General features: G+C 46.7%; 1 protein-coding gene across 7 annotated transcripts in view; it reads left to right on the top strand.

Moving 5' to 3' along the window:
- LOC137434450 (NEDD4-like E3 ubiquitin-protein ligase WWP2) overlaps positions 1–8,458 on the top strand; it is a 130,339-nt gene extending 121,881 nt beyond the window's left edge. For 6 of the 7 annotated variants that reach the window (XM_078785546.1, XM_068127454.2, XM_068127449.2 and 3 more), the window contains 5 exons: positions 82–202; positions 4,571–4,675; positions 6,022–6,118; positions 6,247–6,319; positions 6,433–8,458. In XM_078785546.1, the coding sequence (XP_078641672.1) occupies positions 82–202; positions 4,571–4,675; positions 6,022–6,118; positions 6,247–6,319; positions 6,433–6,532 (496 nt within the window). In that variant the 3' untranslated portion in view covers positions 6,533–8,458. The remainder of the gene's footprint in view (positions 1–81; positions 203–4,570; positions 4,676–6,021; positions 6,119–6,246; positions 6,320–6,432) is intronic. The other variant, XR_013624709.1, reaches the window with a different exon arrangement.
- Positions 8,459–17,564: the final 9,106 nt, after the last annotated feature.

Genomic DNA, 17,564 nt, shown 5'->3' with positions numbered 1-17,564 from the left:
ATCTTAAACAAAACAGCTGTGATAAATGTTCTGGACTATCTCCAGGAAGCCTCTCGGCTCTCACATTTCGTTTTTTTGTAGGATGATCACAGAGTGGCGGTTTTCTCGAGGGGTTGAGGAGCAGACAAAAGCCTTCTTAGATGGTTTCAATGAGGTGGTGCCCTTACAGTGGCTGCAGTACTTTGATGAGAAGGAGCTGGAGGTGTGTTTTGTGTGACTGACAAGTTTGGCATTGTTTGACTCGGTGTGCTCTGTTCTGATGGGTTGCAGCATTGAGGAATGCATGAAGTTGTTTGACAGGAATGCATGAATTGACAATATTGGTGAGACAATGCCATACAATACATTTCTTGGATGCTACCAAGTTGGTAACATGGACTTGGTTCAAGTTTTCCAAGAATTAATCCGTGTGATTAAATATGTGGTTGGGTCACTTTATGGCTTTTTGGCACGAGTCCAGTTAAATCTCATTTGATGTGCTGTTACACAAAAAGTAGCCCTTCATCGAATGGTGAAGGTACATCGGGAGCATTTTCTTAGAATCTTTCTCTGATGTAACTCTTTTCACATGGGCTGGTACTCCCACTTCATATCTGTAATTCCAGGTCGCTGGTGTTTCCATAGTTCTCAATATCATTGACATCTCCCACAAAGAATCAGAAACACAGGGCCTGCAACTTTCTCATCGCAAATAGATCCGTGGCCTATTTTTATACCTCCTTCCCTCTTATATATGTTTTTATCTCTCCCTATTCCCTCGAGGTTTTTTTTTAGGTTTTTTTTAAATGTATACAAGATCGAGGCTCATGAAAGAGCTAACATTAATCACAAAAAGTCAAACCGACACATAAAACACAAAATAAGGGGAGCAGTAGACAAGATGGGGAGAGAGGGGGAAGGACACAAACACTAACATTTGAGAGCAGGGACATTGAGAGAACCGTGGGAGGGAGAGGGCTTGGGTGGAGGTGGGAGAGGTATAAAACATTGACACTTCAAGGACTTCCAGGAAAGAAAAGAAAAAAGGTTGTTGTACACCGAGGTTGCATGCATTCTTCAAGCAGCAACTCCTTGTGAAACACTTAAAATCTAAACTAACTTCTCAACCTCCCCTCCAGTCTGTTCAATTCCACTCTTCCTTCCAGGGATTCAAGTTGGCAGTGCACCACTACCATCGGTCATCCTCCATCATTTTTAGAATTGCTAGTATGACCTTTTCGATCCACTTCATCTTCCCCTCTTTCCTTTGCTTCTCTCCATCTATTTCCAGGTTTCTGTTTCTTTCCTATCTTATTCCTGTTGGTTCCTCCCCTGTCTGTGTCTGTGTGTTGTCCTCTTGCTCCAGTATCAGTGTTGCCTTCTTCCCTTTGTCACTTTGCTCTTCCATGAGCATAGACTTTTTTTTTTTTTTTAAAGAAGCAAAAAATTAAGTTGGAGAATGTAGTGCTTGTATGGTATGGTGTTCTGCTTCGGCCACATATAGAATAATGCCTTCAGTTTTGGTCACCCTAGGATATAGATACATCAGAGAGGGTTTCCTGAAAATCAAGATTGCAGCTTATGGGGTAGAAGAGAGTAGATCAGTAGAACATTGAGCGTTTCTGAAATTCCTAGTAAATTAAAACATCACAATTGTTTAAATTGAGATTCATAGCCACGTAGGTATGATGGCGATTGCATGTCAATATCCATTACAAAGAGTACCTTCTGGCAACCAAGTTTTGGATGAAAGCCTTTTCAGAAGAAACTAGAACGGCACTCAGTAGAGCGCATACCTCGTTTGTTCTTGTCACCTAACCAACTCGTCCAAGTTTAGTCAATAGTCATAACTCGCCAATAACTTTTTTAAATATCATGTTATATATCACTTTTCACCCGATCTCTCAATGGTGAAGAATCACTTTAAATTAAATAATTATCGTATCCGAATCCATATTCAGATCTTCACCAAAATCTAATCGATTAGTCCTTGTCACACACACAACCTCTCCACCAAGTTTCATCCAAATCCGTCCACAACTTTTTGAAATATCCTGCTATATATAGTTTTTGGCCCTATCTCCCAATGGTGAAGAATAATTTTTTATAATGATACTAGCCGGATCCGAATCCGGATCTTCACCAAAATCTAACCATTTCGTGCTTGTCACAAGCACTACCTCTCTGGCAAATTTCAGCCGAATCTGTCCACGACTCTGAGATATCTTGTTCACAAACAGACAGGCAGGGGTGAAAACATAACCTCCATCCAACTTCGGTGGTGGAGGTAATTATGTCTTTCAGAAGCTCTGTTGTACTTGTACTTGCACATCTAAAAGGTTGTTGTACACCGAATGCACTCAAAAGCTACCAAGCTGATCGGACAGACGAGTGTGTCCGATGCTGGAGAATACCTAGAACCTGATTGGTTTGTCTCAGCTGTTTCCCTCCACCACATGTGATCATTGTGTTGTTAATGGGTTGGTGATAATGTGTTGAGTTGATTTTCTTCTTCTCCTTGTATAAAACAGGGAGGGTGACAATGTCCAGAAGACGTTACGTTAACCATTCTGATAAATATTGTTATTAAGTGGCAAAGTCTGTGGATTCCTCTTTGCTCCTGGAACAAACAGTGTACTCATCTGTAATGATGATCACACATTACTTATTGATCTAAAGTTTTGGTCAGGGAAAGCAGGTGTTGCCACAGTTTTGAACAAAGGTTTTTGAACAGTCATCGGATGCAAAAGGTTTTACAAAATGCAAATCATTCCCTGATGTACAGACTTGGCATTTAATATGGAATATTTTTTTTGTGGGGGTGAACTTACTTTTCAAGATGTCTTAGAACCAAAAGTTCATTGGAATTATGTTGTAATTATTCTAGATTCTGTTAATGTGACCTTTAAAAGAAAAAAAAAAACACATTTGACATTTCGAAACAAATAAATTGATCCTTGAAAGTGATGTAAACTGATATCGAACTCAATTCATGGACAGTACTGTGTTAAACTTCTGCACGTTTTCCAGAAGTATCTCTTTATTTTGCACATTAGCCAAAATTTTTTTTAACAAAAACAAAAGTTAAATTACGACTGGGATTACGGACAGTAAAATTACAGTTCAGTACTTCGTGTAACCCCCACGAGCACTCAGGAGAGCACGTACACGTTGAGGCATGCTGTTCACGAGATTTGCCAAGGTTTGGACAGGAATCGCTTGCCATGCAGTGACAATAGCCTGCTGCAATTCACGCACAGAGGTCGGCTGCTGGTCCAAGTGGTCCATTTGACGTGTTAATTCTGCCCACAAGTTCTCTCTCGGATTCATGTCCGGGGACATGGCAGGCCACTCCATATGCTCTACACCACGGTCAGCAAGAAAGTGTTGGATCATGCGAGCATGATGAGGCCGTGCATTGTCATCTTGGAAGACAAAGTTTCCTCGAAAGGCTGCACGAGCAAATGGAAGCAATGTTTCTTCCAGAATGGCCCTGTACTTTAACTGGTTCAGGTTTCCATTCAGAACAACCAGTCAGTTTTTGCCCCCTGCATGAAAAGCAGCCCAAACGGTCACCCCACCACCTCCAGCTTGGACTCTTGGCACTATACAATCTTTGTTGTAGGCTTCATGCACTTGTCTGCGTACTCGGACGTGGCCATTTTGACGATAGACCAGAAATCTAGACTCGTCACTGAAGATCACGTGATTCCAGTGTCCTGGCTGCCATTGACGGTGCTCTCTGGCCCACTGCAATCGGCGCTGGCGGTGTTGTCTGGTCAGGCGTGGCTTTCTCAGGGGACGCCTGGCACTATAGCCTGCCTGAACCAGTCGTTGGTTGACTAGCCTTCTGGATACAGGCACATTTGTCAGTTTCTGCCACTCAGCCCTAAGCCGATTTGCTGACTTGGTACGGCCATTGCGGACTAACCGGTGCAGCTGGCGATCATCCCTCCTTGTGGTTCTGCGGGGACCTCCTGGCCTCGGTATTGGAGTAGGGACACCCGTCTGAGCATTTAGTTTCAGGATCTTTGACACCTGACCTTGAGTAATGCCATACTGTCGAGCAATAGCACGCCGTTTCATGCCGTAATTTCGTAAAGCCACCACTCCATGAAAAACAGCATTGTCGAGTTGACGGACCATCTCCAGAGGAAGCGGCAATAACCTTTGGAGATGTGCAGCAGTTGTTTTCCACTAATACAGAACGCAACAACCCTTGTATACCCGACTGTGAAGCCAATCATCAAATGCACATGTCCATACATATTGCCATGCCACCTGTGATATAATCCTGTTGTTGACTTCTTGCTGTGACAGACAATCAGTGACATGGTTCTTTTAACAAATAAATCACCAAAGTGTAAAAGAAACTCACCAGATTGAGATACTGAGTTAAGAAAGTAAACCAAGAAAGAAAGAAAGAAAGCCTGTATGTTCAGCCTTAAAGCCTTGAAAAAAGCCTTTTTCAAGAAAAAAAATAATTCCATATTAAATGCCCAGTCTGTATGTTCAAATGACGTTGTATTTAAAGTTTGGCTCTCTAACCAACAAACTCTCAATCCCTCTCCTTCCTTCCTGCCGAGTGCAGCTCATGCTATGTGGAATGCAGGAAATCGACTTGGGTGACTGGCAAAGAAATGCAATCTACCGGCACTATAACAGAAACAGCAAACAAATTGTCTGGTTCTGGCAGGTGAGAGATCTACAAAAGGGGAGTACCATTACTACCATGTACCACATTGTCCTGTTCCATAAGTGGGTTTTCCTGCGAAAATCAGGACTGCAATGACAATAGCTGATGAATAATAGCCTGTGCTGCAGAGCAAAACAGTCGATGTTTGTGTTTGTTACATATTCATCATCGTGGTATTTTGCTTGCGGATCGAGTTGGTAACGGTTGTTGGTCTTGAATCAAGAAAAATATTTATAGGTAAGCATTAAATGTTTTTAGTTGTGACTTGGTGGGAGCCTTTTGAATTGTTTCAGGCCCCTTTTGGTGGTTAGCCCCACTTGTATGCTGCCCTCTGTGAGTACTGGCTTAATTTGACGCCAAACTTCTGGTGTCAAATGTTGATGACTGACATGATGCGCTCACCTCGTGTGTTCGTTTTTGTCTCACAAATAGTTTGTCTTGAAGTTGAAGTTGGGGTTGGGGTCGAGGTATAAAACACATGGACACTGCTAGGACTTCCAGGAAAGAAGTCGGTATTTCAAAAAAAGTGGGTTTGGGGTGAATCAACAGGGGTAGAAAAGATCAAGGTTTTGGATGGGGGAAGATAAGAGATGGTGAACGGCTGTTTTAAAGACCTGGAGGGAGGAGTGCGATTGAAGAGAGTGAGGGAGTTTGTTCCAGAGGTGGGAGTAAAGAAGAATAAAGGAGTGAAAGTGAATAGAGAGTCTTGATTTTGGCAGTTTCACCATAAGAAGGTTGCTGGCAGATCTTGTGCGACCTGTAGGAATATTTGGGGGACAGAGCAAATTGTGGTTGCACGTTTCATTCAGAATGTCACACAAGCTGCTGTGTATCGGCATTGGAATAAATCTATTAACATGCTTGCAATACTTTTTGCCATTTATAATGTCAGATGTGCAAGGTGTCGCATGGTTTCCTGATGCACACGCATGTAATACTTGTACCAATGTAACAAATAAACAACAGCAGGCTCAACAGGAACAAAAAAGAAAAACAGAGCAATTATTTATTACGGTCAAATCTTGTAGGAAATTTTGTGCTAATAACAAATAGCGATGAGATTTTGCCACGTGCTAATAAGCTGGTTGGGCGAACAGCTTGGAATGCTATTAAGATCCATGTGGGCCCTGCGTCAACTTGTCACTGTAGTATGTAAATTTTCGAACTTGATAAATGAATTGGCCCTGTCTTGGTTTTGAACCATTAATTTTGGCGTCTTTGAGGAAACGCAGCCCAACATCAAAAATCAGCTGCATCCTCAACCAGAAATGACAAACACTCATCGCTGTTCTGTGCTCCCATGAGCTACATTGAAATTCTGTGACTTCTTGTGATTGTTCTCACAGATTGTGAGAGAGATGGACAATGAGAAGCGAACGAGGCTGCTGCAGTTTGTTACTGGAACGTGTCGCCTGCCCGTGGGAGGCTTTGCCGAGCTCATGGGTAAACTTGTCATGGCTCGTGTGGCAGGAACACTACACAGCTACATTAAAAAAAAAAAAACTTAATTCTTCTTGTCAAAAGCAACTTGTGTTGGTTGAATCTGTGTCGTCATCTTCTTGTCCACATAGGGAGCAATGGGCCTCAGAAATACTGCATTGAGAAGGTGGGGAAGGAAACATGGCTTCCTCGCAGCCACACTTGGTAAGGTTTGGTTCAAGTTTCTCATGCTCTGACTTCCAAAAGCTTCAAACTGAGCTTTTTGTTGTAGTCCTTGACTGCAGTTCTCCAATATTGCGCTCGTGTGTTTTCCTTAGCTTCAATAGGTTAGATCTGCCACCATACAAAAGTTATGAGCAACTGAAAGAGAAGCTGATGTTTGCCATCGAAGAAACGGAGGGTTTCGGCCAAGAATGACATTCCTGGTTGCAACGACACTGGACTGCTCATGATGAAAATACCGGAGATTTTCCAGTTCGTCATGTGGGAGCCATGACCGTAGTGGCATCATCGTTTCACAAAGCCCTCTCAAAATGCTTCGTCGATCACCGCCTAAACTTCGCTTCGGTTGCTCGACCGACGAGGCCAACAGTGCTCTCAAAGACACTCAAAGGGACTAAAGCACTCCATATGTAGCCGGCTTATGTTCTCCAAGGTGCGTTTTAAAAACTGGTCTGGTTTGTATGGGAGTGGAGGTGGACCTTTAAGCATGCACCTGACAGGTGGCCTGAGTGGACTTATTACTTTGCTTGAATCTTTATTTCCCAACCCTCACCCCAACTCTCTTTTACTTATTTCACCCTGGTAAGCAGCAGATGTATCAGATGTATAGGAATGTATTGTAATCCTCAAAATAGATTACTTTGTCAAATAAATAAAAAAAGGCCACGTTATGCTTTATCTCATAACCCGATTCCTCTTGAAGATGCTTTGGTTTGTATTCACCAACTCATCCTGGCAGGGAAATGTGTGGATATGAATTGGTGAGAGCGTAACGGGATGTTTTCATCAGAGTTGGTTGATTGGGCTGCTTGGGTGAGCTGATCACTTCCTTTTTACCAAAATCCAAGGCCACTTTGCCTCTCTCGGTGATGGATTTGATAAACGAGACACTTGCGACCCAACCAGCCCAGCGTAGTGGAACCCGCCTAAAATTCCCCACTTCTCACCATATTTCCTGGTTCTGTTTTACCACTGATGGTAAACTTTAGCAATCGTATTCGGCATAGGAACGCAGCAGCTAAAAAACGCCTTATAGATATTCATCAAATTTTCACTTCTTGCTTTCTCCTAAAGAAGGCCTTGTGAATATGCACGGATTACCATGAAGTGGTACTTCCTTGAGGCCAGTATTTTTTGACTAGGAAAAAAAAATTGCACAATTATGCTTTATCGCAGAGATAGAAGTTTGATGATTTTGCATTTTTTAAAATAGCCTTAATATGTGACAAATTAAATTGCAAGTAGCTTCCAGCATAAGCAATATCTGTGCGCTTGTGCCACGTACTGCACAACCATGAGGTTTCCAAGTACCTGTGTGGAATTGCATTGCATAGGGGTTGTGGACCAGGTAACCAAAAAAGGCATTTTCCTCCCTTCCACAATGGGCTGCCTTACTCTGAGCAACTATACTGATGCCCCAACACGGAGAATACCCAAATGGCAAGCCTTTAGCATTTTCAAACCTGCCCCACTCAATTGGGATTGTAGACTCGGGGTGCAAGATTGTACCGATTGTTGTACTTACCAGTGACAGGTTTATGAAAACATTGTACACGTAGTGGACGTTGCTGTTAAATTTGGCACAAAACACACCGTGAACGTCGAAATGCAATAAAGCCCGAAATGCAATAAGCTGGAACAAGTGGTATCATGAAAGCCATTTTCTCTCTCTCTCTGCCTCTGCCTCTGCCTCTGCCTCTGCCTCTGTCTCTGTCTCTGTCTCTCTCTCTCTCTCTCTCTCTCCCCCCCCCCCCTCTCTCTCTCCCCCTCTCTCTCTCTCCCCCTCTCTCTCTCTCCCCCCTTCTCTCTCTCCCCCTCTCTCTCTCTCCCCCTCTATCTACTTTCATCCCAACTCCCTTTCCAAGCAGTATCAGATACACTAACTTTCCAAATGCGAGCACTAACTCGCTCTTCTCCACAATTCGTCGCACCTTATTGGTCTTCGAGGCATTTGAGACGACACAGCGCAATGGAAACGACCTATCTCCCAAATTGGCATGAAAAAGCGAATTATAAAATAATTTATATGCACCCTGTAAAGAAAATGTGTGACAAAGTTAGCTTGTATATGAGATGAGATTAAATTGTAAAATGTTACAAATAAACGAACTTTATAACAAATACCAGAGTTTTGCATAATTGTTGTAATTAATGGCTCGACATTGCTTTTTCTGCGAACGTTTATTTTGTGCATTTGTACAGTACTTGCAACACAGTCTGCAGGATATTATTCTTTCATTAATTTTGTACGCAGCCTACGGCTGTTGGTTGCGTCATTGCTGAGAGCACGGCTGCGCCGTTGATGCAGACCTCCCTGAAGGGGCAAGCAAACCAGCAATTTGTAAATTGTTAATGGTGCCGGCAATAGCTCACACACTCTTCGCAAAGGACACCGTGGGATTTGTAACATCCACAATGTAATGCCGACAGACAAGATGCCCGCTTAACGTCCATCTAAGGGACGGCACACACACATTGAATCACCCTGCCTGTGAAACACCGGGATGCTGGTTTATGGTTGGGCCAAGATTCGAGACAAGTGTGCATACCTCTAGGAGTCTAGGTCATCCTGCCAGCCCTGCAGGAGATGATCCATATATATATATACAGTGGAACCTTGACTTACGAGTGCACCAACTTACGAGTTTTCCGAGATACGAGCCGTCGCTCGGGCGGTTTATTGCTTTGAGATGCGAGCCGAGATCTGAGTTACGAGCTTACGCCACCCGCCACCAGGTGGGTTCCGGTCACGTGGTTATCTTGCCGTGCAAGCATATCTGCCGTATATCGCTGCTGTTTTGTTTTCGCATGTTGGTTATTTTGGAGCTTACGCCAGCCGCCACCAGGTGGGTTCCGGTCACGTGGTTATCTTGCCGTGCAAGCATATCTGCCGTATATCGCTGCTGTTTTGTTTTCGCATTTTGGTTATTTTGGAGCTTACGCCAGCCGCCACCAGGTGGGTTCCGGTCACGTGGTTATCTTGCCGTGCAAGCATATCTGCCGTATATCGCTGCTGTTTTGTTTTCGCATGTTGGTTATTTTGGAGCTTACGCCAGCCGCCACCAGGTGGGTTCCGGTCACGTGGTTATCTTGCCGTGCAAGCATATCTGCCGTATATCGCTGCTGCTTTGTTTTCGCATGTTGGTTATTTTGGAGCTTACGCCAGCCGCCACCAGGTGGGTTCTGGTCACGTGGTTATCTTGCCGTGCAAGCATATCTGCCGTATATCGCTGCTGTTTTGTTTTCGCATGTTGGTTATTTTGGAAAATTTCTTAGTTTTAACCATGGGTCCTAAGTAATTGAGTGCCAAGGGCAGTACTGAGAAGAAGAAGAGGATGATGTGCTTGGATATAAAACACGCAATCGTCGAAAAACATGAGCGAGGTGTGCGTGTTGTCGACTTGGTGAGGCAGATGTGAAGGCAGCTGAAGATTTTATTATAACTTTTGCCGAACTGATAGAAGCCGAACGATACATCCCCCAGCAAATCTTCAACTGTGACGAGACAGGGCTCTTCTGGAAAAAGATGCCGAGGAGGACGTATATAACGGCAGAGGAGAAGAGCATGCCAGGCCACAACTTGTTCAGAGTGCCGGCGATAGCTCGCCTTCTCTTTGTGGAAGACACGGTGAGATCCTTAACATCCAACAACTAATGGGACGCAAACGGGGCGCCCAGTTTAGCGGTACACACATTGATGAATCACCCTGCCTGTGAAACACCGACATGACAGGTTATAGCTGGGTCGGGATTCAAACCCAGGCTGGACAGTTTAGAGTCAAGTGTGCGTACCTCCAGTCCAGGCCATCCTGCCAACTTGTATGCTGCATACAGGTGAAATATAAAGCGCGAGATATTTTTATATATACTGCATATTTAAAAAAAAATTGGTGTGGTTTTTGGCGGGCTGGAACGGATTAATAGCATTTCAATGCATTTTAATGGGGAAATTTGATTTGAGAAACGAGCAAATTGAGTTACGAGCTCGGTCACAGAACGAATTAAACTCGTAAGTCAAGGTTCCACTGTATATATATATATATATATATATATATATATATATATATATATATATATAAATATATAATCGGGAGATTAAATCAGACGCAGACGTAGCTTCAGGACGTCGATCTTTAATTTTCGACAAGCTTTCGACCAACAAAGGTCTTCTTAGTCGTCCCCAAGTTCAACGGAATTTTGTTCAACGGACTTCCGTTGAACCGACTCATAACTCGTCTGCCTCCCTTCTCATAACTCAATTCAACACCGCGCATCCCTTCTCATAACTGAGGTGGGGGCTCCGGGCACAGGGTTATATCGTCCCCGCCCTAGCCCGCATCGAATGTTCCAAACCCCGCCTCTTGCCGCAGTGGTAAGTCACTCCCCTCGAGCCCTGATTGGCGGCTCGTGCTTACCGGTCACTCCCGCTCCTCCTGCCCTGCCTTGCTTCAGCCTTGATCGACTTGTTCAGGCCGGCCTCGTGGTATTTCGCACCAAAAGCATGGAGGCATCGTAAAGGACCTAATTCCCATTATTCGACTCAACGCAAAACTAACACAGGAAAGGTCTACGCTTACATTTACTATGAAATAACAGAGCTTTAAACGAGGCTACGTGTTGTAGTGTAACTAAACTATGAGGGGAAATTAACCTTTATTATAAAAACACAAAACCGCAGCACTACACCCCTCCCTCGTCAGACTCGTTCCCAAGTCGGAACCAACAAATGAAACGACCGGTTAGAGAATGACATGCAAAATTAGCTTTTACTTTTACATGTGACATATAGGTGTGGTTCCCCCTAACATTTACTCTGACCCGTGTATGCGACAGTTTTAAAACACTACATATGTCCCTCATATTGCGTTGAGTAGCTACATATCAGATTCACGCCCACAACTAACCGAAATTCCGGAATTTTTCAAACTAAACACATAGCCGGTGGGCAGCATTTTTATATTTACAAGCACAAAAACTTAACCTTATTTACAATTCTATGACCCAGGACCTGTCCTTTTTGGAAGAGAAAGATTGGAGGGGAGAGAAAGCACAGCAAAAACAAAACGCACTCATAATCATGACACTTGCTGCTTGCTTCTTGCATCTTGCTTCTTGCTTCTTCTGTGTGCATATATCAAACCGGCTAGCCCCTGGACCGGCATACAGGCCATTTTTAATCTTCAGGGCTACCTAAACTTACACATCTTCTCATCCCTAGCACACCATCATAAAAATGCACAAAAAATGCTTTTATTTTATTTCTTTTCCAGGCAGGGCCACTCCCATGTGGTCCGACTGCTTGGCATTAATGCCACTCAACAAGTGTTCCGAAGATGAAAGATGATTTTGCAGCAAGGTGCTGCACAGCAGAGGTGCAAGGCCACAAGGCTTGTGGTCCGTAGTGTGTAAGGTGCAGCAAAGGGTTTGTGGCAGCAAAGTGCTGTACAGATGTAGCAAAGGTGCAGCAAAAGGGTACGGCAGCAAAGTGCTGCACAGTTCGGCTACACAGATGTAATAAGGTGCAGAAGGAATGCTGCACAGGTCGATGGTGCTGCACGGTTCCACCTCCAAAATGGTCCTGGGGTGGGGGGAAGAGACAAGGCACAACAAGCAAAACTGAAAGGACGCAATGGCACACAAAAACACAAGGTAATGCGATGTGAGGGGCGCGGAAGAGCGAGCAGAGTAGGCTCATCCCTAACCGTCCGTACCCCCCACCGTCGGCTTACACTACCCTAGCCCCCCTTGTATTTACAATTCGTCTCTACGTCTTGTGTCCCATATCTCCCTCTAATCCAAATTCGTCTCCCAATCCCTCCCAGGAAGGAAGGAATGGAACAAACACAATGTCTCATTACGTCATGATGCGTCTTTACCACCCAAACGGCTTACAGAGCCCTGGTGTGGAGCTTCGTCCTCCTTGGTGATTGGCGGTGGATAGTGCGAAGGGATTTCTCATATCCTAACTACACCACTGACATTTACTCTGTTAAACTGCCCGGGGTCGTACCCTGCCAATCGCCCTCTTTAAACTATGTGGTTCTAAAAACCCGAATTCCCATTGCCCACTCTTATGGTGTCCTCCGAATTTGGGTCTCACTCCTGCAAATTTTCACTCTGTGCCCTTGCACAATTTCGGGGCTGGGTCGTGTGACTCTACCAGCAGGTCTACCTACCTGCGCACCTCCGCCACTGAAGTAGCCACCCGAGCTTACCTGCTCCTGCGACTACCTAAACTGGGGAAGGCCCCTCCTGGCACTTTACCCCCTGATGCCCACCTTGGCATTGGGCAACCCGGGTCCTTCCCTTGGATCCTCGGGCCCCACTCAACACGACAACTAACCGGCTCCCAGAGCCTACCTGCGCCCTCAGCTGGCCGACAAACTACCAGTGGTGGAGTGCCCCGATAACCACACGTTCCAATTAAGCCACACGCCCAGCCATTCCACATACTCATGCACCCAACAAAACACTTCGTTCTACTACCTGCACCACAGGTGTCAATATCCATACAAATTTTGCCTACCTGGCTTGACACTAGCCCCCGGGCGTCCGTGAATGGGTTCCATCTCCCCCCCATTCACTCCTTCACGCCATGCATTCCACACCTTTTATTCCACACACCAAGCATTCCACACAATTTATTCGCACACCATTTTCTTGCACACCTTTTGTCTCGCACACTACTTTCCATACACCTCAACACAATTCCATTTGTCTCAACACACAATTCCGTTTACTCTCAAATAATTCCTCACACACACAGCATCATCTAGCTAACTACTTCCCCTACTCTCGTGCTTCCCCGTCGTCCCTTTAAATTATGCACTCCCTTTCCTTTAACAACCATCTAAACTACCTACGTCATCTCTGCAGTACAGGTGTCACTACTTAAATCTTTTGTCTCTGCAGTCTGCTAATTCCTACATTAACCTAGCTCTCCCTCGGCTAGCTTCGGTGCCCCATGGAGGTAACCATCGCTGGCACCTCCATGTGCCTAACACTGCCATCCCCCTAAAATAATGCTCATGGGCTCTGTGTGAGGAATGCGACACGACCATTCCCCCACGGGGGGTACACTACTCTCACAGTCCGCTGCGCTACGAGCCTCTTCATGTGGATGTGCTTTGTCATGGCTCGGCCTCGGAGGCCCGAGCGATCCATGCGGGTGGTTTGTCTCATGTATGTTGGGTCCGTCCGGCCTTTTCGATCCAGGGGAGGAGGTATTGATGGGCCGAGGTGCAGGGCCCCATCCCTGCGCGGGGCCTCGCGGTCCCACGCACGATGACCCAATCGGCCCTGGTCGGAGCACCGCACCCGCCAAGGTGCGCAGCTCCGAAATCTCCTACCTCCCCTTGAACCTCGCCGATTGCCTTTGCCGCCACGCCACGCCACGGCACGGCACCAACCATACAGTGCGGGGGCCGGCACGAATCGTGCACGCCGGTCCTTGTGAAACCGCCGCAGCACCGATCCCCGCCGGTCCCTGCTGCACACAACTCACCGGGGGCTCATGTCTGCTATCCGTCCCGCTAAACACTACTCCAGTCAGTGTTGATGCTTGACCCGCGTCCTCACACCTCCTGACCCACTCCGCACTCGCACACCTAGGCGTCCTCGCGCCTCCCATACACTCCGTTACTGCACACTCTCCTTCCACATTATCTGGTGTGCATTCTCCTCACACTCCGTACTCGTACCCGCACACCTAGGTGCACTCACGCCTTTCACACACTCCGTTACACACTCTTCCCGCACACAGTCCGGTGTGCATTCTCCCTCACACTCTATAACACACTCGGTCATCACACACTCTTTTTCTACACTCTCGGGTGTGCACTCTCCTGTTACACACTCTGTAACACCCTCGGGTGTGCACTCCTGCACACACTCTACAACACGCTCTGGTGTGCACTCCTGCACACACTCTGCAACACACTCTGGTGTGCACTCCTGCACACACTCTGAAACACTCTCCCGTTACACACTTTTCCTGCACACTCTGGCGCACACTTTTCTCTCTCACGCTTCGACGCACACTCTCTCTCATATTTCGTGCCAGTCGCCCTCGTACACCGCACAATGGACCTTCCACGCACGCCCGGGTCTCGACTCTGTCCCAAGCGCGCCAAAAACCTGTTCGCGCCAAACACATTCGCGCCATTTTTTCCACTCACCTCGGGGACCTCCTTCTCCGGCTGCACCTGCAAACTTTCAATTTCGTTAGTAAGCACGGCATCACAGTGCAAATGCAGACTTTGTGCGGATTCCATTACTTTCTCCCGTGATTTATTTTCTGGTTCTTCCGTCTCTTCGACCGCAATTATCTCTTTTTCTACCTCGACGACCGCCGGCGCCCATGAAATTTCTTTGTCCAATTCGGCGACCGTCGGCTCTTCTAAACCCCGCGTCGCGATTTCATTATCCCCGGTAAACTTGGCTGTGCCTCGCTCAAACTCGCTCCCCACGCGTTCCTCACCCTGCTTCACCCCGTCGCGTACCACTGCGACCTTCTCGCTCAACCTGTGCCCAATATCCTCCCCTGTCTTTTTCATGTCCCTCTTTTCGGCTGCTTCCATTTTTTTCATATCACACCTGGATTCGTCTATCATTTTTTTCATGTCATTATTCATTCCCCGAGTGGATTTGTCCCCCAATTCTTTCGATTCCCGGGTGGATTTGTCCCCCTGGGTATCCTTTTTTCCAAGCCATCGGTCCATGTTTTCACTCAGCTCGGCCATGTACGCCAGGCATTGTGTCATGAATAATTGCATGTCTTTAGAACTCACTTGCACAACGGGTTTGGCCTTCGCCGCCACGTGCGAGGCGCCGCCATTGTCTTTACCTACTGCCGCACCCTTATCAGCTTCCACTACCAATTGTCTCTCCTGCAGGTCCTGAGTCATTAATTTCTCTTCTTCTACACCCACCGGCATTCGACCACCTTGGCCAGCCATGGTACGAATACAATTTGGTTTTACAACTAAATTTCGTTCGCTCGTAATTTCGAGTGCGTGAAGCGCACTCCAGGTCCAATCCCACTCCCGGACACCAAATGTTACGGTTTTGCAAAGCCCGTTCCCTTACCAAGGGGAGATTAAGCCCCTTGTTCTCCTTGGGTCTTCGAACCGCGAGACTGAGTCGCCACTTCCGGTCAGACGTGGAAAAGGGTTTCGGGACAATTTTCGCACGTACCTAAGTACCCACGCTGCCGCGGAAGCGGGGATCGAGTCTTGCACGAACCACGCGTAATTGAGTACACCCGAGCGGATGGCGTACCACGTGGTCCGTGCTGTTACCTTGCTATTGGAACTCGATCAGAGCGATATAATTCGTACCAATCTAAGTTCGTACCAATGATGGAAGGGACGAAACGGTTGAATCAAAGGAAGAACAGGTTTAATTATTATTATTTACACAATGTACAGTGGTAGAAGAAGCAGAGACACAGGGCAGTCTTAAGCAGTCTTACTAATTTACCCAGACAATGGGCCCACTCACACTCACAGGGGGATGAAGGAAGAATTGTTCTTGCGCTGAACGCGCCGGCTTTGGTCGTCCAGGAACAGCTCACCCGGCGTGGCCCTCTGGCGGCCACCGCACGTTCCCCGGTGAAGACAGGCAGGCAGGCGGGAAAATCCTCACGGCGCGTATCTCAGCAAAGGCAGGTAGGCAGGAAAATATACGCATCTGTGGCCCGGCACGGCTGTCTCTTACAGCGCGATTAATACAACTGCCGTCAAACTGAGCGCTCCGAACTCATAACTCGTAACTCAGCGCTTTCACTCTCATAACTCAACAGAGGATCTGACTCCAGCTCAACACAGCGCTTTCCCTCTCATAACTGAATGCTGCGCTTTCACTCTCGTAACTCAACGGAGGACCCCGACTCATAACTCGTCTGCCTCCCTTCTCATAACTCAATTCAACACCGCGCATCCCTTTTCATAACTGAGGTGGGGGCTCCGGGCACAGGGTTACATCGTCCCCGCCCTAGCCCGCATCGAATGTTCCAAACCCCGCCTCTTGCCGCAGTGGGAAGTCACTCCCCTCGAGCCCTGATTGGCGGCTCGTGCTTACCGGTCACTCCCACTCCTCCTGCCCCCGCCTTCCTTCGGCCTTGATCGACTTGTTCAGGCCGGCCTCGTGGTATTTCGCGCCAAAACCAAAAGCATGGAGGCATCGTAAAGGACCTAATTCCCATTATTCTACTCAATGCAAAACTAACACAGGAAAGGTCTACGCTTACATTTACTATGAAATAACAGAGCTTTAAATGAGGCTACGTGTTGTAGTGTAACTAAACTATGAGGGGAAATTAACCTTTATTATAAAAACACAAAACCGCAACAATATATATATATATATTGTTGCGGATCTCAAGAGTACGGTACTCCCGTTAGCAAGGGGGGGGGTTAATCCCCTTGTCTTGTTAAGCTGGCCGTCTCCGGTCCTGGAACTATCCCGCTCCTTTGCAGGGTGAGATTGGCCAGGGTGATTGGTCAACGGTTTCCCAAATACCTTCACCAATCTCTCCGCAAAGCAGGGAGATGAGTCCCTGCTCGAACCGCGGATGTGATGGTAATTGCCGAGCGGTTTAGCAATCCGCGATCCGAGCCGTTAACAATAAAACTAACCCGATTCTGAGCGGTTCTAATCGTGCCACAGGTATTCAATTGGGGACAGGACGCAAGCGATCGGATAAGAGGAACCAAAGAATAAGAAGGGTGAAGGAAGAACAAATATGATTTATTGACTACACTAAAAGAGGACACGAAAGAAGGGAATATACAAGAAGAAGGAAATAAAAGGACATAGGGCAAGCTTATCTAAACAGTCTTAACTTATCACGACCCCAGGACAAACAGACAGACTCACGGAATGGTAGCTGGTAGGGGAGGGGAAGGTCCAGGCGATGGGATCTGTCCAGGCTCCGGGTCCGCGGGCGAAGAACGGCAGGCAGCTTCGCGTATCGTTGGCACGCGACCGGACCTTACATATGCGAGGGGCTGGAATGCTGCGTACGTATAGCGTGCTGAACGCTCTCAAAACCAAACGGCAGTTCGTCTCAAACGATCGTTCCAAGCGATCCTCTGCACTATTCTCAGTGTATGCCGATCATCTCTTGCTCATCCCCCGCATCTGCCGATCATCTGCCTCATCTGCCAAAGTAGTCCGCGGCGGCGCTTTTATTACAAGCTTTGCGTATCAAGCCGCGTCCGCTTCG

Source organism: Myxine glutinosa, chromosome 10 (genome assembly GCF_964187855.1).
Source record: "Myxine glutinosa chromosome 10, kmMyxGlut1.1, whole genome shotgun sequence".
Taxonomy (NCBI): Eukaryota; Metazoa; Chordata; class Myxini; order Myxiniformes; family Myxinidae; genus Myxine; species Myxine glutinosa.
The sequence above is the reverse complement of the archived record's forward strand: the minus strand, read 5'-3'. Positions and strand labels throughout refer to the sequence as shown.